At 35.9% G+C, this 23818-nt stretch overlaps 1 protein-coding gene across 1 annotated transcript in view; it reads left to right on the forward strand.

Moving 5' to 3' along the window:
• Positions 1-155: 155 nt before the first annotated feature.
• LOC306870801 (acetoacetyl-CoA synthetase-like) overlaps positions 156-23818 on the forward strand; it is a 33133-nt gene continuing 9470 nt past the window's right edge. The window contains exons 1-11 of the mRNA XM_079418219.1: positions 156-478; positions 1888-1991; positions 2901-3021; positions 5521-5634; positions 7690-7787; positions 9884-9998; positions 10104-10185; positions 11352-11502; positions 13423-13503; positions 17531-17655; positions 22936-23000. Of these exons, the coding sequence (XP_079274345.1) occupies positions 346-478; positions 1888-1991; positions 2901-3021; positions 5521-5634; positions 7690-7787; positions 9884-9998; positions 10104-10185; positions 11352-11502; positions 13423-13503; positions 17531-17655; positions 22936-23000 (1189 nt within the window). The 5' untranslated portion in view covers positions 156-345. The remainder of the gene's footprint in view (positions 479-1887; positions 1992-2900; positions 3022-5520; positions 5635-7689; positions 7788-9883; positions 9999-10103; positions 10186-11351; positions 11503-13422; positions 13504-17530; positions 17656-22935; positions 23001-23818) is intronic.

Consider the following 23818-nt stretch of genomic DNA (forward strand, 5'->3'; position numbering starts at 1 on the left):
GAATGTGCCAACAAATGCAAATGCTGGTTCATTAACTTCTAAAAAATCTACATATTTATTAAACAAAAACTCCTTAAGAATGATTTCTGAATCATAAACATACATTTGTGTAAAAACCTGGCACTACTTAAGAAGCGGAAGAACAAATGTAGGTCGGCAGGGTGGAGTGCGGTTGCGCGGTGGGCGGGGCTTCTGCTGCGGCTGCTTGATTATGTGCGGATGACGCTCGGAAGTGACCCATGTGTCTGACTCTGAGCTGCACCGGATCGACCCGTTTAACTCCACTAGTGCATTTCTTGAAGTCTTCATAGATTATTCACGACATACCGGGCGTGTCATCCGATCATGTCTAAAGACACGGAGGCCAAGAGCGAGGAGATTATGGAGTCGAAGGTGCTCTGGTACCCGGACTCTAAACGAAACACACAAATGGACCGATTCCGGACTCAAGTGAACCGGGACTTCGGGGTGAATCTGGGTGAGTAGAGCCAGCCTGGGCTAGAATGGATGCAGACTAGTATGTCAGCTAACAACACAGCCCTATTCCACAGAAAAACAAAACGCACTACTATGGTGTGTGGTGTTAATCCCATTAATAGCTCATCATGGGTTATATCATGGCCACATTTGAGCAAAAACAGTTCAGTGGCAGATTTGGAATCTCAATGCATTACGCTATGAGTTATAAAACCTGGATTTCAAATCAGATTGACAGAGTGACCAGAGACTGGCATAGTCTCATTATCTACATGCACCTCAGTAGGCATGACACACTGCTTTAGCAAACTAGTATTTGCTTGCTTGGTACATTATTCAGTTTCATCTTATATTCATGATTCATGAAATACTAGTACTTACTTATGTCTATTGGATAGCTGCTACTGTATTTGCTTACAGCTACAGTAGTATATATTGCAGTTGTTGTTGCTACATCCACCAGTATTGTCTCACTAGTTTGTAGTTGCATGAAAAATCCAGCAAACATACAAAATAATGGTTTTAAGGTTTCCTGTGATGGGCATTTTTGTTATTACAGGGCAAGTATAAAATGAAGACTGCTATGCAGTTATGATGGCCACTGAAAACAATGAACTCAATTTTTTTGTTTTTTTTTATCTGATGAGGACTATACTTGTATCTATTTTATTAATACTAGGAAAACTGTAATTGACAATGTAATAATTTAAGACTTAACTATTTAAAAACTGATAATGGTTGACCTCTTATCTGAATATTGCATGTAATGATTTGAAAGGTGCATGTCTATACTTTAGTCAGGTTATTTTCAAAAGTTAATTAAGTTTTTACATTTGTCCCCCTTTTTTGTTAGGTATGTGTAACTATTCAAGTCTGCTTTATTGTCAATTCTTGAAATTGTGTTGCTCTCAGACCCTTGGTGCATACAGTTAACATTTAAGACACTGACAGTAGACATTCAAATACAGATAAATACATTTTAAACATATGTACATACAGATATACAAATGAGGACATTGAAGAAAAATAAAGAAAGAGATAGATAAAGTGGCATAAGGCACATGGCAGATAGATAGAGTACAAACCAGTTAAATAAAACAAAACTGCAGATATATGTGTAGTGCAAGAAGATCTTATCAGTCTGTTAAAGTGACAAGAGAACAGTCTTTTTATCAGACTATCCGAAGAGGTAGTTTGTAGTATTCAATTAATACTAGAAAAAAAAAAAATCAGAACTGATGCAGTAAATATTTGAATTGATGCAAATAACAAAAATAGGGTGTCAGATCAAATGTAATAAAAGTCTATTATGGTTACGGTACTGATTTGTAGTATTGCATCATTGCTAAATGAAATAATCCATGCATTTTGTCTAACGGTGCTTTCAATAATTTCTCTTTTATTTTGAAGCTAATTATAATGAGCTGTATCAGTGGTCCGTGGACAGTTATCCAGAGTTCTGGGCACAGGTTTGGAAATTCTGTGGCATCACTTGTTCAAAGATGTATGAGGAGGTAAGTGTTTTTTGTTTTTTTGTCCTTCATGTATTAATCAACTTTTTTCACATTTAAATCTATAGGCATTTAGAGGGTTTTTATGTTTTTGTTTGTCATTTCCTGTTGTCTAATGAGTGCCACCCAGGTTCACATTGCCACAAAATGATGTCACCACAATGAATAATTAGTGTGGACTTCTGATGGTGTAGTAGGTGCCACGTTGTGATTGGTTTTCAGTCTTATATCTGTGGAGGTATACGTGCAATAGATGACAGAGATGATGGACAAACTCATTAGTCACATATGAATCATCTAACTTTATCCTAGTAAACATTTCTGAATTTATTACCATTTAGAACTACTGTCTGAACTACTGCTGATTTAAAGCTCATATCTCTGGCTGAGAGGGTGTGTTGGGGCTTTTCCGTCTAACACCGCTGTAGTTTTACTTAAGGAGTGTCATATCATAAAACAACACTTGAAGTCTATATGTGGCTTTTTATCTGTGTATATCCTTCTCAGACTATTTTACTGCATGCTTTGTCTTGATTATTTGCTGACTCAAAGATTGTTTTATTATTCAGTGTTATGACAACGTGGATTATAGGATGTTTGTGTAGTTAAACTAACTAATAATTGAGAAGGGTGTTTGTTCATATCAAAGTACTAGAATGTCTTCTTTCAAACCAGCTTAAATAAAAAATTAAAGTTTAAGATTAGTCCTAAAGTGACTAAAACTGACTTGAACCCTAACCCTAACCCATACATGGAAACTAAACAGAAATAATAAAAAAAATAACAAAATGAAATGATAATTTAATAATAAAGACTAATTCAAAATATCAATAAATACCATAAAGTACATAAACATTACTAAAATATCCTTCACACAGGCTGATGTGTGACTTTCCTCACTCTCTGTTTCAGGTGGTTGATGTGTCTAAAAGGATATCCGATGTACCGGAGTGGTTTAAAGGCAGCAGGCTGAATTATGCAGAGAACCTGCTCAAACACAAAGACCAAGACAAAGTGGCTCTCTATGCTGCAAGTAAGTCACAGCCAGTCTCAGAACTACCCAAATTTACTGCGTTTTGTGTAAACGGGACGGCACATTGCCTAGACTGTGCTAGTTTCATGCGCTCTAAATAAAATAATTTAATCTCAAATCAGTATTTCATATCCATTTGTTTACTTGCTCTGCAAGTAGCTGATTAAGATGGCCACTATTATAAAATGCACCCTTTCTGGTTGATCGTGATGTTCCTGTTTGGGTTTATTTTGTGATAATAAACTGTCTGACTGTATACTGTGTGCACTTGCTTGGCCATTTGTAGTTGATAAACAGGAAAGTGGGTCCAGCTGAATTGAAATGATCATTTGTTAGATTGGTATAATGAAGGTTATTATACCGCGGCAGCGGTCGCGGCAGTCGTCGTGTGAAGCCCTCTTAGTGTGAAGACCAAAGAGTGTAAAGACCATCGACTCTACCGTGCGACTCCACCGGGCAGGGACACCGGCAAGGGATAGTAGTAGCTTTTTATTTAATTTTTTCATTGATATGTTTATTATTGAAATGTTGTTGTTATATGCATGTGTTAATTTTATTTAATTTCTTTATTTTCTTAAATATGTGGGTAGATAGTATTTATAGAGTTGTAACCTTTTAGTTTTAGTTACTTTTTCTTATTTGTAAGTCGCTTTGGACAAAAGCGTCTGCTAAATGACAAAAGTAAAGTAATAAAAGTAATATTGTCCCTAGTGAATACAATGAGAAAAATCTGATGTTTTGAAGCTTTATGCAGATTGTTTTATGTTATTTCAAGAGATTTTTCAGCTTTGCGTTATTTGCAGCTTTGAGCATTATGCTCAGTTTCACCAATGAAGTCATGACATGATCCTAATCAGTGGCAGTCATCCGGGTCCTATTAAAACAGATAATGGTGATTCACTCCAACACTCCCAAACTGCACTCTCAAGCACTTTCAAACTATACTAATCTTTTTTTTTACTTTATTATTTATGAATTAGAACTGCATTCAAACCCTGGTTGCTATTACATTTTTTTTATTATTAAACATTTCATTACACGTTTTATTACCAATATATCTCCAAGACCAAACGTCTCCCGATTCTGTATGTCTGCTGATCTGCTTGAGCCTTTGTCAATCTGATTTTATACACAAATGGCTACTTTAAAATAGTAACAGTGCATATGTGTTTTATCTGTATAGATAGAATCTGTCATTGCAGTCCTCTGGCTAACGTAACACTAAGTGAATTATGCTGTCTGTAATTTGATTTGTGGGTTTAGGGTCTGTGTAGGGGCGGGATGCACGTAGTTGTGCCTTGATTTTGTGATGGATGTCCTGATGCGGGCCAGGAAAGAGCGGATGTAATTACCAAAGTGGCATCTATCAGAAATGTACCTGCGTGAAATAGGGAGGCTCATTTACCTAAGAAAAGTAGATTAGGTTGGACTCTGGAGCCAAATTAAATTTAACACTTCATTTGCAGATTACGTACAGTAATGAAAAAGATTACCCGAGCTGACTGCGATATCTCTGCTGCACCACAGTCACAGATGGCAAAGAATTCTCATGTTGCTCATTAAAGTTTGTGTGTTGATATGCACTGATAATGTAAGCCTAAGATAGATTTAATTATAATGGAGACAATTTTACATACAGGACTGTTTGAAAGATTTTTATGTGTTTTCATTGTGCAAGGATGCATTAAATTGATCAAAAGTATCAGTCGCATTTATCATCTTTCAAAAGATTTATATTTTGAATAAATACTGTTCTTTTAAATTTCAATTTAAAAAAAAATCACGGTATTTTCAGGTCCAATTCTCACCATTAACAAACGATTAATTATCAAGTTTGCCTCGATAAACTCCAAATTTGCTGCTTATTAATAGTTAGTAAGGTAGTTATTAAGTTTAGGTGTTGGGTAGGATTAGGGCTGTAGAATATGGTCATGCAGAATACGTGCTTTATAAGTGCTAATAAACAGCCAATATGTTAATAATAGGCATGCAAATAAGCAACTAGTTAATAGTGAGAATTGGTCCCTATAGTGAAGTGTTACCAACAAATATGAAAAAATAATATATCATGATTTTCACAAACACATCAAGCAGGACAGCAGTTTATTGAACAGTACTGAAGAAATCAGCATATTAGAATGATTTCTGACACTGCTGTTTACTATCAATCTTTTCCATCACAGAAGTACATTTCATTTTGAAGTATATTCAGAGAAATTAGTTATTTTAAAATGTTATATTTTGCTATTTTATTTTATTTTTAAAAAATAAACGCCACCTTTGTTAGGAATTTCTTGCAAAATATTTAAAAAACCCAAATTTTGAATGCTAGTGTTTATGATTGTTAAGAAAATATAACAAAAAATTGGCCTACCTTTAAATAATAATAATAATTTTATTTTAAAAAGTATTATCATCTGTATTTTTTCCTGACATGTCTGTTTGGTATGTTTGAGAGCTATAAAAGTTACAATTGAAAAAAAAATATATTTTTTTAAGCTGAGGCAAAAGAGGAGATTGTCAAGGTGACTTTCAGAGAGCTGAGGCGTGATGTCGCTCTCTTCGCTGCTGCCATGAGGAAGATGGGCATCAAAACTGGAGACAGGGTCGTAGGTGAGCATCACCTCCCTTTCTCTTTGTCTGATTCTTATTATTTGTGTTGCACTTTCTCACTCATCCATTTGACACCCAGTTGACCGTAGCGGAATGAGGTAATACAAGTCAATACTGAACCAAATACCAGAGAATCTAACACACTGTTTATATTGCATCGGGCCTAGGCACTCTAACCTGTTTTTTTCTTGCCCTCTTACTTTGCTTTTTCATTCTGTCCTTGTTTGTCTTCATGAGTGTCCGAACTCTAAGAGCCAGGCAGTCGCTCCTGAAATCACAAACTCCCCTATTCTGTCTCAGTTCTGGGGTTCAGCCAGAGCAATTCATGGCTGTGGATGGAGAATAAGAGGGGTGTAGTTATACCGTGGCGGGGGTAATTAGTCTTTTCAAGCAGTGCAGATTTAAAACTTCAGTACATTGAGGCCAGCTGAAGCCGGAGGTGGGTTAGAAGCTTCAGATGCTTAAGTCTCCACCCTGTGCTTTGGCAGCATGTGTGAGTAATGGTGTCTTTAATGGTGATGTGAGAGGGAGAAAAAAGTGACGTCATTCTGCTGCCACTGGGTTCGTTATCTGCAGTGCTAATCATCTCGATATTGTAATGGCTGTAAATGGGAGGAGGCCACTTCAATGACAAGCACACACAGATTTATTCATGCAAGTCTCTTTAGAGGATTAGAGGGGAGTGAGCAAGATGGAATAGAGACAGTTATACTCTTAAGATATTCAGGATAGTTTTATGGATCTCTTCATGATTCAGATTCTTCTTTGGGGACAGATTTGAGAAATATTCCCGGGATATTTTCTTTTTGCTCATTTCTGGTCTGCCAGTTAAAATGAGTACATTTATGGGAAATTTAATACATACAACTTTTTATTTTAACTTTTCATTTTATTATTTATAAATAAAATAATTCTAAATTATTTGTTTTATTTAAAAAAATATTAGAAAAAAAAATCCAAATTATTTTTAATTTTTTTTTTTTTTATATTTAAAAATAAAATAAATGCAAGAACCGTTTTCAGAGTGTGTGTGTGTTTGAGTGTTATGAGTGGCTGCTGCTTATCTAGTCCAAAGCAAATTTCCCATAGTGGGAAAATAAATATATTTAATCCAACACAGTTTATGTGTATCAATTCTTAACTACATAAGAACATTTAGATTGCTATGAAAATGTGTGTGAGTTAATTCTGCTGTAACATTCCTGTACTGTGCCTGTTTTATAAGTATGTCTACGTGGATGCAAACATGACTGTGTGTTCACAGAGGTGTGTCTGTTTTTAAGATTGTGTGTTGTGTGATGTAGGAGTGTAGACGTTTACATAGGCTGAGTGTATTGTTCCTGTTAGGGTGTGCAGTTCTGTGTGTTCATGTATAAAGTGTGTTTCTCTCTAGAGTGTCCTTGTCTGTCCCCTTGATTTACAGCGTGTGCATGAGTAGGAGAGAATATATGGCCACTTTGCAGATGAGGCCAAGGTTTATTGCCGCAGTATCATTTAGCTAATGGACATCATTTCTATTTCGTGTTGCTTTCTGTCTTTCCTTTCTCTATTTCATTCAAAACACTTACATTAACATTTAAACTGTAAGTATTTTGGGCAGGTACTTTCTTACCAAAGTGACTTGTGGAGGCAATACTATTTAAGCTGAGCATCAAATGTAGCCACAAACTCCGAGCTGAAAGAAGAGAAGTTAAGTTAAATCGCAAGAGTTAGGGTTGCATCTAGGATTCACTAGAAAAGACAATAAAATAGTCTGAATGATTAATTTTAATGGGTTAGATTTGATATATGATATATAAGACGTATATTAGTGAAGTCAAATGCCTTGGTGGCTTTGCAATTGTATTTTATATAGTAGTTGCATATTAGGAGCTGTCATTTCCCACCCTTGTGTAATATTTTCAGTGACTCTCTCTTTTGGCAGCATAATCATTTTTATTATATTGTGCCTGCTGAGTGCTCCCTAAAATAACTTGCATCTCCTAAGAGTCATTCTTGCACAATTGAAGTGATCCATTGCTGTTGATAATGTAATGTTGTGTGATATATTCTCAGGATATCTTCCCAATGGGATTCATGCTGTTGAGGCTATGCTCGCTGCTGCCAGTATTGGTGCCATCTGGAGTTCAACCTCTCCAGATTTCGGTGTCAATGTAAGAGCTTTACATGCACAATGGTTGCTGTTTTACCATATGTCAGCTATAATGTATTATTTTTTTTAATCTCATAAAGTATACATTGAGTGTTTAGCAACCACTTCCATTTTTCTGTGAGATGTGGATCATCAGAACATGTAAAATATACAGCCTAGATCAGGTTGATCATTTTGATGCAGGGAAACAGAGAAACCTGAACAATTGGTCAAAGTTAAAGGTTTTCCATTTGTTAATATTTGGCCGAGATCTGGAATCTGAGGGTGCAAAAAAATAAAAATATTGAGAAAATGGCCTTTAAAGTTGTCCAAATGAAGTTCTTAGCAATGCATATTACTAATCTAAAATGAAGTTTTTATATATTTACAGTAGGAAATTTACTAAATATCTTCATGGAACATGATCTTTACTTAATATCCTAATGATTTTTGGCATAAAATAAAAATCACAAATTTTGACCCTTTCGATGTATTTTTGGTGTGTACATTATTTCAAATATACATGTACCCCAGTGACTTAAGACTGGTTTTGTGGTCCAGGGCCACATATTATTACAATTTAAAATAACTGTTTTCTGTTTTAATGTATCTATAAAATCTTAATTTATTTCGGTCATGGCAAAAGCTGAATTTTTAGAGTAAATAATTGCTCCAGTCTTCGGTGTCACATGATCCTTCAGAAATCATTATAATATGCTGATTTTGTGCAAAAATATTTTATTATCAATGTTTAAACAAGTTGTGCTGCTTAGTACTTTTGTGAAGACTCTTTCAATAGAAAGTTCAAAAGAACGTCATTTATTAGCATTATAAATGTCTTTACTGTCACTTTAGATCAATTTAATGTATCTATGCTGAAAAAAGTGTTTTTTTTTTTTTTAATGAAAAATTCTTGCCAACTCCAAACTTTTAAACGGCAGTGCATGTTACACAGAAAATCGTTTGGCTTACTCCTTCCTCACTGTCATTCATTGAAATTTATAGTGCCAGATTATTCATTTGAATAAATAATAGATTAAACAAACTGACACCGATGGATCCAGTGAGTGGTGTGGAGAAGTCCTTTCCTGATGTATGAATATCAGATTTGCACGTTGGTATAAAGAATGACTCAGAATGCGCTCGGCTGCCAGGCATTGCTGTACCACGCAGACCCAGCATTCATATGCCCACATGCCTTCATACTGACACTGGGGCGGTTTGTTGTCATGAGCTAACACTTTGTGCATTTTAAACGCACTCTATATATCCCACAAGCAAAAATGAGTATATAATAGAGTAATATTCCGCTAGTCATATTATCGCAACACGTCTGCCCTCATGTACAAAAAAATAGGTCACCAAACCATCAATTCTGGCTGTCTTCAAATGTGTGTGTGACCTGTTAGCTATGTCAGACATTGTCACACACATTACCTCTCGCTCCTGCCTCTCTCTCTCACATACACTCTCCTATGAGGAGATTAAAACAAGTCTACAGCCCCCTCAGGGCCGAGGTTATTCCATAAATAGGACAGGCTCTAGCAGATAAAGCAACACAGATTCACCATGGCTTATAAAGTAAACTCAGTGAATACAATGCTGCCATCTGTGGTTAAGTCAGGGTACTACAGCATGTTTTTATATTATTTTGAAAAAAAAAAAACGAATACATTATTTGATCAAAAATTTTGTAAAAACAATAATATTGTGAAATGATTACAATTTTAAATAAATGTTTTCATTTTAATGTTAAAATGTAATTTTGAGCAGTCTTCAGTGTTGCATGATCTTAGGAAATAATTTGATTCGGTGCTCGAGAAGCATTTCTTATTGTATTAATGTTATACATTTTTTAGGTGTAAACGAACAGCATTTATTAGAAATATAAATGTTTTGTCTTTTTAAAAGTCAACTTTTGATCAATTTAATGCATAAAATCTTGGAAAAATGCTTGCTGACCCTGACATTTTGAACTCTACTGACTATCTGTTTTGTGTATATATAGTATATTTTAAATATTATTATATAATTTTTTTTTTTTTATAGTATATAGCTTACCCGAGCTTTACTCTGGCATTTTCATTCTATCTTTAATGTGTCTCTTTTCATCTTAAGGGAGTTCTAGACCGAATTTCTCAGATCCAGCCCAAGTTGTTATTCTCAGTAGCAGCTGTTGTGTATAACGGCAAGCAGCACGACCATATGGAGAAACTCCAAAACGTTGTTAAAGGTATAAAGCACACATTTCAGCCCACAATTTTCCCCATCATTTTGTCTTGTTAATATGCGTGCATTTCATGGATCCTCATATATTTTTCTCCCCATCATCTCCCAGGTCTGCCTGACCTGAAGAAGGTTGTGGTCATTCCATACGTTCGCTCTCGACAGGAGACGGACCTCTCCAAGATTCCCAACAGGTCTGTGCATCGTGTGTTTACAATCATATTTCAATAACACATTTCTTTTTATTATATATTGCACTGGTATTTCCATTTGTATATAGAAGTTCAATTCACTTGACAAAGTATCAAAGTATCCCAACTTGAGCAGTTATTATTAGGAGTTTTGGGTGTAGTGTACTTGTATTAATAAATATATTTGAAATATAAATGGTACACTATCATTCAAAAGTTTGGGTTCAGTACAATTTTTATTGTATTTTTTTTAGAAGAAATTAATACTTTTTTCAGTAAGTGTGCATTAAATTGATCAAAAGTGACAGTAAAATCATTTATAGGATTAAAAAAAATTCTAATTAAAATAAATTGGTCTTTTGAACTTTCAACTCAAGGAATTCTGAAAATATATATCACGGTTTCCACAAACATAACTGTTTTCAACATTGATAATGATCACTACTTGATCAATTAGAATGATTTTTGGCTGGAGTAATGGCTGCTATAAATTCAGCTTTACCATCACAGGAATGCATTTTTAAATATATTAAATAGTAAACAGTTATTTTAAATAAAAATTAAATTAAAAATGAGTTAATTTTATAAATTAAATGCAGCCTTAGTGAACATAAGAGATGGTTATTTTCTTTTATGAAACTTCTTTACTGTTTTGCAACCTGTGGTTGTGCTAATTGCATAGCAACTGTAAACTACTACTTAGAACACGCATTGATTTGCAATCTTTCTTGAAGAGAGCGTTCATAAAAAAATGAAAATTGTCATCATTCACTTCCAGAGTTTCTTTCCCGTGTTGAACACAGTAGAAGATATTTTGAAGGAATTTGGGGCTTCCATAGATTTTTCATGTCAAGTCAGTGGCTATCAGCAACTGTTTGGTTACCAACATTCTTCAAACTATCTTCTTTTTGGGAGAACTGTCCCTTTAAGAGGGCTGAATACCCTGTGAAGTTCATTTTTTGAGCACTATTTGGTGATTAGAACGAACCTCATATGAATAGATGTTTGTTAGCCTTGTTAAACTGACAGAATAGATAAATTGCAAGTTCTTGTTGGGTGTTTTTCCCCTCTCTCAGTGACAGCTGCTGCTGTATGTTCAAATGAGATCTGTAGTGGAGTTGTCTGGTTAGGATGCAGTCAGTCCTGACTCTCTGTATTTTTTCTGTCAGTGTGTTCCTGGATGACTTCTTGGCCACGGGTAAAGAAGGGGACCAGGACCCTCAGCTGGAGTTTGAGCAGCTGCCCTTCTCTCATCCTCTCTTCATCATGTACTCTTCTGGCACCACAGGAGCTCCCAAGTGCATGGTGCATTCTGCTGGGGTGAGTGTGTGTGCTCACTGAAGACTGTGCAGAGTTACAATATTGTACTCTGTGCAATTACTTGATATATGCATTTTGGAGCGCCTCGTCCCAAACATGATGCATAAAGAAAGAAAAAGCATTTGTTTTGCAGGTGTACAAATATCAACAGCTAAATTATCAGTTTATAATGTAGGAACATATTGATGCATTTTATTTGCTTAAAATGATCTATGTACCCATAGACAGAGTTTGCGGCAGTGTTTCCGTTAACTAAAACTAATATATTGTTTTTGTTTATTGAAATAAAGCTGAAATAAAATGTAAATATTAGATAAACAAACTTGAAAAATGGAAATCAACTTAAACTTGTTTTAAAGCAAGTTTATTGATCTATTTATAAACATAATCATAATAGATGATTAAGAAATAAAACAAACAATAATAAATAGTTTCTAAGAACAAAAAATGTGTTAAAATATAATTTAAAAGAATAAGAATAAATAGATGATGCAGTGCTTTTCATTTCAGTTAAAGAAGTAAAATGACTAAAACGAAAACTGAAATAAAAATAAGATTAAAACTAAATATAAATATGAAAAAAGTAATAAAAATGACAACAGCATAATTACATAAATGAACTAAAATTAAGATGAAACCTGAAAATATAAAACTAAAATATGAATATATTGTAAATATAAATAATACTAAAATAACACTGATTTGGGGTGGCACCAAATTTTAGATACATTTTTGATATTGTTGTGGCTAGGATGTTGTAGTTACAGCTGAACTAATATTTCAGTCTACTAAGTTTACCCTTCCACTTGGTCTGCGTCTTGAACTGCTTCGTGATTTCTGTATGCCAAAAGTGTATAAAAGCACCTCTTTCCATCTCTTGAATCACCAGCATTGACCACTAGATGGCAGTAAGAGGCAGTTTTAAAACCTGCTAGGCACCATAAACCGGATGCAATTGGGATGAGCAATTATGTGCACCATTCTCATCCCTTCTGAATGCATTTCCTGTATAATCCCAACATTAGGGACACAGCAGCTCACATGGGTCTAAATCAGCCTTTCTTTCTCCACATACCCACAATTTCAATTCAAAAATCAGCAATGCACAGAAAATTAATCTAAAAAAATCAGGGAAGGCAAAAGCATTGGTTGATTTTTTTTTTTTTTTTTTTTTTTTTTTTTTTTTTTAATTTTTTTTTTTTTTAATTTTTTTTTTGTTTTTTTGTTTTGTGCTTTACAATCACACTTTGTATGTGCTGGGTCGGTGTGTGTATAACATGGCGTTTTCATTTTTCACAGCTTTTCTCTTCAGCCTTTGCGGCATTTGTGTCTGACGCCTCTCTTGCATGCTGGATAATTAGAGCGCTGTGTGTATGAAAACACACAATCGCACACATTTCTCTCTTCTCACTCTATGGATGCTCTTATGAAAACAGTACTCGTGTTGGGTTATGGCAGTTAACGAATGAATGAACGCGCTTGCAATTAATGCTTTCGCTAGGAGACGTGTTAGGCGCTTGTTGCAGAGCATGGTGTTAGAAGAAAAGGAATGTGAGGGTTTTTTAATCCATGCAGTGTCCCTGATCCTTTAGTTCGCTAATTAGGTCATTCCCTGCCTGCCAGAATATTTCTGAACGTACAACACCAGCACAGGAGAAAGAACTTGAGAAGAACGTGAGATCCAGAAAAATAAACACAATCGTCCTTGACTGATGCTTTGTGTTATGTTGCCTCTGATATTACAGACTCCTGATTTTACTTTTCTTAGCCATTTTTCCACTCCAGGTGATTTGTAACGGTTGTATGAAGTCAGTTGTCCTGAAGTTCACACAGATGTCCTAACAAAGTAACCTCAGGTGTAGTTCATCACATTAACTGTGAACATTTAACAGTCTGACCCTTTTGTTCTCTGTTCCCCAGGGCACTCTCATCCAGCATCTTAAAGAACACATTCTCCATGGCAACACGACCTACAATGATGTCATCATATATTACACTACGGTATGTATCTGGCATCTTAGATGGTGGAGAACAGCATCTTTCTCCAATGACATGTATTCAAAAGTAGCTGTGCGGTCTGACTGAATCTCTGTAAGCAACATAGAGTATGCAATGCCATTCAAAAGTATGGTTTTTGAAGTCTCTTGTACTCGCCAAGGCTGCATTTATTTGATTAAAAATGCAGACAAAACTACAGAATATCACATTTTATTATTGGGTGATTCATTTTACCAGCTAAGAAGTTCAGCACTTTTAGAGATTCATCCCTCTATCTGATGTGAGCATAAGTATTGGAACAGTTCCCTCACAGGTCTTTCTAAGTGATCAGCTGTGTCCTGTTGCATTAATTCTTCAGATATTAAAAGCAGGGAATGTGTCGTATCAGTTATATCCATTACTTCTGCATTCTGAATCCTGCATTCGATGATGACACACACAAACCAGGATGAAGACGAGGGAGCTGACTTTGAGAAAAAAGCAAGCTATTTGGATGCTAAAAGAAAAGAGGAAGTCAATTAGAGCTCTAGCAAAAACAAAGGGCATGGAGAAATCAAGAGTTTGGAAACCACCAGCAACAATGACCTGATCGTCTGAGAAAACAACAGGAGCTGATGACAGACAAATCATAAAAGCTGTAAAAATGAAATCCTAAAAGACGTGTCTGTAAAATCACCAACAACTTCCAGAAAGCTGAGGTGATGCTCTGACAATCTACTGTCCTCAGGAGACTTTGACACAGAATTACAGATGCTACACAGCAAGATGCAAACCTCTGACCAGCACCAAAAATAGAAAGGCAAGATTCGAGTTTGCAAAAAAGCACAAAGGTGAGTCAGAAGAGTTTTGGAACTGTGTTTATGGACCGATGAGACAAAGATGAACCTTTATCTAAGTGATGGGAAAGCAAAAATGTGGAGAAAAAAAGGGAACTGCAATGATCCCAAGCATACAGCCTCATCTGTAAAGCATGGTGGAGGTGGTGTCATGGCATGGGCATGCATGACTGTCTCTGGAACAGGCCCTCTCAACTTTACTGATGACTTAATGTATGATGACAGTAGCAGAATGAATTAGGAAGGGAACAAAACCATCTTGCCTACCAATATTCAAGAAGATGCCACCAGATTCATTGGGAAGTGCTTCATATTGCATCAGGACAATGACCAAAAACACCCTGCCAGTTCAGTCAAGGAATCTATAAGAGCAAAGAAATGGAAAGTCTTAGATTGCCCAAGTCAATCTCCAGATTTAAATCCGATTGAACATGAATTTCAGCAGCTGGAGAGGAGAGTAAAGGCAGAAACTCCCCAAAACAAGCAACAACTGGAATTGGCTGCTTTAAAGGCTGGGAAAAGTATTTAAAAGGATGAGAGCAAGAGTCTGGTGATGTCTATGGGTCACAGACTCACTGCTGTGATTGTGTGCAAGGGATCTGCAACTAAATAATAGCTTTTAATCTTTTATATCTGCCTTATGTTCAACTGTCCCAATACTTATGCTCACATCAGATAGAGGGATGAACTCTGAAAGTGCTGTTCTTTTATTTGGTAAAACATGTATGTGTTGAAACGGCTAATAATAAAATGTGGCATTCTGTAGTTTTGTCTCATATTCATCTTTTAATCATATTTGTAAATGTCTTGCCAATAGAGCAATTTTGTCTTTTACTGCTCTAATACTTATGGAGGGCACTGTAAGTGATGTGATGGCAAGGCTGAATTTTTTTATCAGCCATTACTCCAGTCTGCAGTGTCATGTCATTTTAAAGAGGTCATATGACGTTGCTAAAAAGAACATTATTTAGTGTATTTAGTGTAATGCAATGTGTTTATGCAGTCTAAGGTTAAAAAACGCATTATTTTCCACATACTGTACATTATTGTTGCTCCTCAATGCTCTGCCTTTCTGAAACGCGCCGATTTTTACAAAGCTCATCATTCTGAGAAGCGAGGCGTGCTCTGATTGGCCAGCTATCCAGTGCGTTGTGATTGGCCGAATACCTTAAGCATGAGACGGAAATGTTACGCCCCTTACCGTATTGTGATGCCGTGTCCTGGCGTGACAACACAAAAACAATAAAACCCATTATAAACAAGGCATTTGTTGCATACATTGGGGACATAATTACTGATTATAATGACTTATACTGTCTTTTTACGCTTCGCGTTGCATCGCGCCGCGTAAACATTACCATGTCTGCATTTGTGATCGGAGAAACGCGGAACAAGCACTACTCTACACTGCTCAAATCTCACGTTTGAATCGTCAGTGGCAAATTCTATAAATAAGAAAACGTACTTACAGGCTGTGAGTCAGAAGCGTCAGACTGTCCTTGCAAAGTTGGAATTGCCCCACTTTATCGAAACAGCCTTTGTGCAAGCCAGCATTGTAGGCTACTCTTCCAGGATCAGGAAGTAGTCCTCCGTAAAATGCGCTGCACACACTCTATTATTTGGGTTGAACTGTTCTGGATCAGTGTTGTAAATACAACTTAACCACTGATTTCTAGTTGTGTCCTCTTTTGGAAACCCAAACAAAGTACTTTCGCTTTCACAACGAAACACAGCGTCTCCAGGACATGGCGGCAGCGGAAGCAATAATACTATACAGAGAGAATAATAGTTCCGCCTTCTTTCATTGTGTATACGTTTGGGAGGTGTTATGAAAATCTCCCCACACTGTGACGTAGACATATGTGACCCTGGACCATAAAACCAGTCTTAAGTCGCTGGGGTATATTGTAGCAATAGCCAAAAATACATTGCATGGGTCAAAATTATCAATTTTTCTTTTATGCAAAAAATCAAGATATTAAGTAAAGATCATGTTCCATGAGGATATTTAGTAAATTCCCTACTGTAAATATATCAAAACTTCATTTTAGATTAGTAATATGCATTGCTAAGAACTTCATTTGGACAACTTTAAGGCGATTTTCTCAATATTTAGATTTTTTTTTTTGCACCCTCAGATTCCAGATTTTCAAATAGTTGTATCTCAGCCACATATTGTCCGATCCTAACAACCCATAAATCAATGGAAAGCTTATTTACTCGGCTTTCAGGTGATGTATAAATCTCAATTTTGAAAAATTGACACTAAAGACTGGTTTTGTGGTCAAGGGTCACATGTGGGGGCGTGTTTGAATGAGTCGTTTTAGAGGGGCGTGGCAGAGTCTTAACTTTAATAAAGAATATCTCTTTGGTTTTGAGACTTTAGTCTTTGCAACTTCAGGGATATTATCTATGCACAATCAGCTTGTAACACTCCAAAGAGAAAGGAAAACTTGAAATCACATCATATGACCCCTTTAATATGCTGATTAGATGCTCTAGAAACATTTTTTATTATTGTCAGTGTTTAAAACTGTTGTGCTGCTTAATATTTTTACGGAAACTTATACGTTTTTTTTTTTGTTTTTTTTTCAGGATTCCTTGATTAAATAAAATTTATTAGAATTTTTGTAGAAGTCTCTATGGTCACTTTTGATCAATTAAATGTATCCTTGCTGATTAAAAGTTTCAGATTAAGAGTTTCTTCCAAACATTTGAACTTTAGTGCATGTAGATTGCATACATATTTATGATATGATCGATTAATATTACTTTGCACCACCCCCATAGTTTTTGATATTACATAAAAAAACCCCAGTAATTTCAGAGGCAGATTACAATATTACATTTTAATGAAAGATTATGAACAAACTCTCTACTTTATGATGAATCGTTCACAATAACTCTAGAGACATTTATTAACAAATCAGGTTAACATAATTTTCCATTATGTCTTTGTTAGGACAATGTACTTCCTATCCTTTATGTCTTTTAGTATTTTAGCAAAATGAAGGTACACATAATTTGCAATATCTGGTTAGTCCAGTGTGATGATATTTGGGTTGAAATGGCCCATTATGAACACTGTTTGTTAAACTTTGCTGAGTAGTTGGTGTGTTTGCCCAATCTGGTCAAATTTGGGACAAAAACGTCTCTGACCCAATCTAAAAGTAGATCTGTCTCTTTATGTGCAGACGGGCTGGATGATGTGGAACTGGCTGGTGTCCTCTCTAGCTGTTGGGGCTTCTGTGGTCCTGTATGATGGCTCCCCTCTTGTTCCTAGTGCCAATGTGCTCTGGGACCTTGTAGACTGTCTGGGGTAAGTAAGTCTGTGTGTGTGTGTGAGAGAGACACTATAATGAAGGTGTCACAGTCAGTCTTTTTTTCATGCCTGCGCTGTAATTGGCTGAGGTGTGGCAGTGCTTATCACCAGCATCTGCTGTGCCCTTTGTGTAAATGACACCTCATCACCACGGCAACCTGATTTAAAGAGATGGGTCTAATTGGCCACCTCTAATGTGACATTGAGTTCCTTTCAGAGTTTACCTGCTATTGATCAGAAATGATCGAAGTGCAACAGACACTGGAGTTCCTTTGGATCACACTTGGTGTGTGTGCGTGCGTACGTGCTCATTTTCAGCTCCCTTGGCTACTGGTGAAGGCCTCTATTCTTAACTCTCATTGTCTCGCCTCTTCCCAAGAGAAAGAAAATAGAGACATTTTTGCAGCAGCTTTTGGGAAAGCCAAAAAACACACACATTTGTATTACTCACCAGATCCGTTTGCGCTGCTTAAATCACTTCATATTCATTTTTAAATGTTTAATTTGGGTTGACTCTTAATTAAAAATAATATGTAATGGATTACTTACAAATTAATGTAATTAATTACAGTACCATTCAAAAGTCTGCGGTAATTATTATTATTATTTTCTATTTTAAATTAATGCTTTTAATCCACAAGGATGCAGTGAAAGGACCAAAAGTGGCAACAGAGACATTCTATTTTGAATAAATGCAGTTTCCACAAAAATATTAAGCAGCAGAACTGTTTTCAAGTTTAATAATAAGAAATGTTTCTTGAGCAGTAAATCAGCATATTAGAATGATTTCTGAAGGATCGTGTGACACTGAAGACTGGAGTAGTGATGCTGAAAATTCAGCTTTAGCATTACAGGAATAATTTACATTTTAAATGTCTAAAAAAAAAAAAAATTCAAATAAACCTTGTGAGCATAAGAGACTTATTTAAAAAAAAAAAAAAAAAAATCTTACCAATCCAAGACTTTTGAATGGTAGTGTATGTAAAATGCCAATTTAATTATTAAAATGCCCCCGAATGAAGAGTAAATTTCAAGATATATCATTGTGGCAAACAAGTAAAGCAATAGATGTTACAAAAAATGACTTCAGTTTGTTTGATTTGCAGATAATGGAATATAAGCAGTCCACAAAAATTCATTTTGCGACTTTGTCACTCTGTCAAGTAAAGTTCACACATTTTATTCTGTACTTTTTTTAAATGTTGGTCTGTTGCGTCTTTGGCATGTCTCAAAACCCCTGCGTTCAGTTGCACTGCCTTGCTATTTTAAACGCAAGAATGTATCCTCTGTGAACTTGAGCGGTCTGCTCTCTGTAAATGTGATTTGGCGAGGCATGTTGCCTTTAGTAGCAGCTGAATTTCAAGCATGAATTGCTTCAATGGTAGGAATATTCCTAAAGTGGAATTTACATATGGGTCAGAGGGCATGCTTAAACTGTGTCGTGTTTAATCTCATTATTTTATATAGTTATTAATTGTATTATGTGGATAATGTTAAATTTAACAGTCCTAATTTTGAAAGGCAGCTCTGGTTTGTATCTGAGAGTCTCTGTATTTCTGTCTTTGTGAGATTAGCTTTAAGTTAGATCCCTGTCGGTGACACCAATTAAGTTATTACCCTGAGCAGTTTAGAGTTTATTGTGATGATGAAAAGAAGATGGTTCTTTTTTAAATGTTGTGGATGCGCCATCATTGTGTAAATCAAACCCGCACCTTTTACTTTTTAATTCCAATCAACGTCCGATGGATTGAACCAAGTGCTTAATCTCTTGCATTGAAATGTATGTCACAATGCAGAATATCTTTTGCTGCTTCCATTTCATCATGACTTCCAAGCAGTCAACCTCAACCGGATCTGAACCTTTTTTTATTATTAGACTAGAAGGATGTTTACAAGTTGTTTTATTTCAAAAGAGCAAGATCTTGTTTTCCATACCATGCCTCTTAACTGAGTGCACACTACAGGACTTAAGCACACTTCAGAGAGACACTATGGTTGTAGCGGCTACGGCAGACTTGTTTCAGACTGTTCCATTTAGTCTTCAGTTGTGTTCACTATCCTGACAAGCGAGAGGGCAGTAATAAGCAACAGCCAATGAAGCCGCGAGTGAGAAAAGCATTAGGAAACTGGAGCAAAAATAAATAGAAAAAACATCAAACTGCTCCAAAAATCTCATCAAGGACTGTTTCAACTATATATTTTTAGCTCTGTATCTTCGTTTTCCTGTTCTGCGCAATTCTGTATAAAACAATCACAAGCTTATCTTTCCTGTTGTCTGTTTACATTGTCAAGAAACACTTCTCCCGTTTCTTTGTAAGTAAGTTTGTGAGGGAATGTATTCTGGGATCATCGCTTCAGTCGAGGGTTGGCGATCAGTTGTGTTAGCAGGGAAACATTCCTTTGCACTTGGCTGTATTTGATCATGCTGTCCAAATTTGTAGACATTTGCCATTGTGACATATAACTTCAGACTTAATCAACCTGTCCACCTCCGTTCTGCAGAGAAGGTAGAGCTCTCTGATGTCCACTACACGATGAATAAAACTCGTTCGCTCTTTTGTCCCTCTATGTTTAGTCGTACGAATATACTGATCCTGAATTAGCTTTTATCTTGTAATGCTCGCCTTTCAAGTGAATTGTGTTTAATGTTTACAAATGATCACTATTCAGTCAGAAGGCAAACGGGATGTCCATATAGATGAAGGAAAATGCATAAGGGAAACCTATTCTGGACAAAGGACCATTGTGAGACTTGGTCAACTCTTTATTTGTCCCGTATTGTTGTATTTGGGGAAAAATAGCTTCCGTTTTTGGTCTTTTCTGAGACAGAAGAGACTAAGATTGGATTGTGTTGAAATGTTAGACAATAGACACAATACTTTCCCATAACCCACAATCAATTCTAGCAGTTTTAAATTCAATCCAGAGAGTTGCGTTCATTGAATCTTATATTAGGTTGCTGGAGCTACCTCGAATTTCTGGCACAAGTTAAGTAATGTAGATATTTAATTCTCTGAATTATTGTAATAACATTGTGTGTTTCCTTAACTGCGCTGGTCAAGATGTATACCAGGGGTGTCCAATCCTGCTTCTGCAGGGCCACCTTCCTGTCAAGTTTAACTCCAGCAGACCTGTTTGGAAGAGATTGATTAGTTTGTTCAGGCTTGAGCTAAATTCTGCAGGATTGGACACCCCTGATATACACATTGAGCTGCGACTTATAACCGGGGGCTCGTCGGGGATCTGAAATGAGCTGGGTTTTAAAGTCAAGAATGAGCTTATTACAATCCGGTTAAAATATTTGGGGTCAGTGAATCTTTCCATGACTTTGACATGTTGAGTTAAAGGGATAGCCTTGGAGAAACCTGCATCTGAGTGCCATTTCTCAGTTTCGCTGATGGATCTCCCCTTTGAACCTCCAGCCTGATGCTTATAAACCCAGATCTTTCACCAATAAGCTAAGTATCTAGTCAATATCAGGTTAAGATCTGCTATACACCTATATATTGTAACTGAATTGCATTTGCTTAAGGTTTTACATCTATATTCCAATCTTGCTTAATTGTTTCATTTGCCAGTTGTAATTTTCCATGTGCAGATGGGGCCAAAATGATGTGGCTTGTACGAAACGAGCTGTCTGAATATTTAGACGAGCTTCACTTCTTTAAATATTAGACAAATGAACAACCCCAGGATGGATTCTATGGATAGGCTATGCAGTAAATCAGAGATCCATGATGCTATAAACGGAAGGAAGATCAGTGGTTGGTCATATCATTAGATTGATACTGGCAAGTTTTCCCTGACTGATATCTTGCTTGTGAAATCACGCTCCATTTCATTTCATATACAATTCTCTTCCTACATCCTAAACGACCCATTACTATCCAGGCCTTGCCAGCTGCCACCAATCACATGCAAACAGGACCTTGTCATGGCACCTGTCCTCATAGTGGACGTCTCTTTTTGAACGCTATAGAGAGAAAAAAACAAAAACAGAGAATGACCTAGAAGTTTAGATGGATACTTAATTACATTTTTATACAGTTTTTGATGTTTTGCACATTAATTGTCCAAGACAAATATAGATTAGTTTTACCTGACTTTTTTTTTTCTTTTTCTTAAAGATTAAATGTTTTTAATGCTATACATTTGACATTTTATTCAAGTTCCCTGTGATTGTTAACGCCTTGAATGTAGAATGAGTAATTGCTCTATACTTAATACATTGTGTCATCAATATGCTGACAATTTTTTCTTTTTTTTTTTTTTGGTAACACTTTAATTCGATAGTCCACTTTAGACATTCTACTAACAGTAAGTAACTTTGCAACTACATGTCAACTAGCAGTCATTAGAGTATTAGTAGACTCTGCTTAATATCTGCTAACACTTTATTTTGATGGGTCCACACAACATACTAAGTATGAGAAACTTTACAAGTATGTCAGCTTATTCTACTAACCCTAAACCTACCCTACTGAGAGTTAGTAGACATGTAGTTGCAAATTAATGAGAATTAGTTGACATGTAGTTACTTATAGTTAGTAGAATGTCTAAAGTGGACTATCGAAATAAAGTGTAACCCTTTTTTTTTTTTTTGCTGCTCTTCAAGTTGTGCATTGTAAACAAGTACATAGAAATCCTTTTTTTTTCACTGTTTAACTGTAAACTATTGGTTATACTTAATTGGAGTTACAGGTCTATTTCAATTACATTTAGGAATGGGCAGTTTCATTTATTATACAACCTGTGCAGTAGAAAGTCTGCTTTACTGTAAATTTTCAGTAAACGCAGAATAACACTGTGCTACACAAATGGAGATTACACTAACACAACCGTGTTGACAGCATTTAAGCTGGTCTGTGCTCCTCAGATATTGCATTGGCTTGGCCCCTGGCCCCTGATTTCTGACCGCGAGTGATTCCATCAAGAGATGGCTGAGCAAGGCCTCTGCAGGTCAACAGGCCATTTAGATCAATTCCACCTCATTGACACTGAAAGTGTTCCACTTTTTGTTCTATAGTGAAAGCATAAAAATCTAAAGTGCTGTGGAAATTAGGTTTTCATATTTCTCCGAGACGTGGCCTATAGTGCTGTGATTCCCAACCAGGGGTATGCATACCTCAGTTTCCTTAAGGATGCTGCCAGCCTGCCCTGTATTGTACCTCCTCAATTTCAGTTTGGTTTAACTAGCTCAATAGCCATTTTGCTTTTACACATTTAAAATATATTTTTATTCCATTTTTGTCCATTTGTTTTATCATTTGTTGACAGAATCACGATTTTTGGGACTGGAGCGAAATGGCTGGCTGTGCTGGAGGAGAGAAATCTGAAACCCGGTGAGCTGCAATGAATTACAATCCCTCTTTCGTTTCTTCACTTTTTCTGTCATTAATAGAATTGTCACTATACAATATTTCAGTACCAATACAAGTGATGTTTTATATTTCTTAATATCAAGTTGATACCACTGCAAAAACAAATGTTGTTGATCATTCCTTTCTTTAAAGAGTCTAATATTATTATCATCAAAATTAAAAAGTGGCATGTAACCAAGTGAGGTAAACATTGCTTCAAAAATGAATTAATGTTCTTTGATTTAATTTTAATGACATATTAGACAGTGGCTAGTTTATTATACATTTACACTGCAAAGCCCAATGTTCAGATTTTTTGGCACATCATTTATTTATTTGCTTGTTTACAAATCTACTGTTTACCTTGACGGAAAGCACTTTGTTGCACTTGCTTGACTATTCATGTGCATCTGTGAGACATGTGTGCACCGCATTGGGTCTGTACTTGGTACTTCCGATACTGTCTAAAGACTAATAAATGTATGTGTATGATTTGCTTCAATTTGCTTCCAAAGTACTGACATCCCAAGTACACATTAATTTTTCCACTTTCCCAGCAGTCTCTAGATGCCACTGATTCATTCACTAAACTGTGTGTGCGTGCTTGTAAATATTCAACAGTAATGAGACAACCTGAAAGTGAATTAAAATGCAATTTACAGTGGAAGATGGAGTTTATGGAGTTTATGCGTAACGACTGCCATGAGAGTGATCAAATTAGTGGTCTTTTTTTTTTTTTTTTTTTTTTTTTTAAATAAAGAGTAGGAGATGAGGAGACACTTTTATGAGCACCTGTGGTT

Source organism: Barbus barbus (assembly GCF_936440315.1).
Source record: "Barbus barbus genome assembly, chromosome: 6".
Lineage (NCBI taxonomy): Eukaryota > Metazoa > Chordata > Actinopteri > Cypriniformes > Cyprinidae > Barbus > Barbus barbus.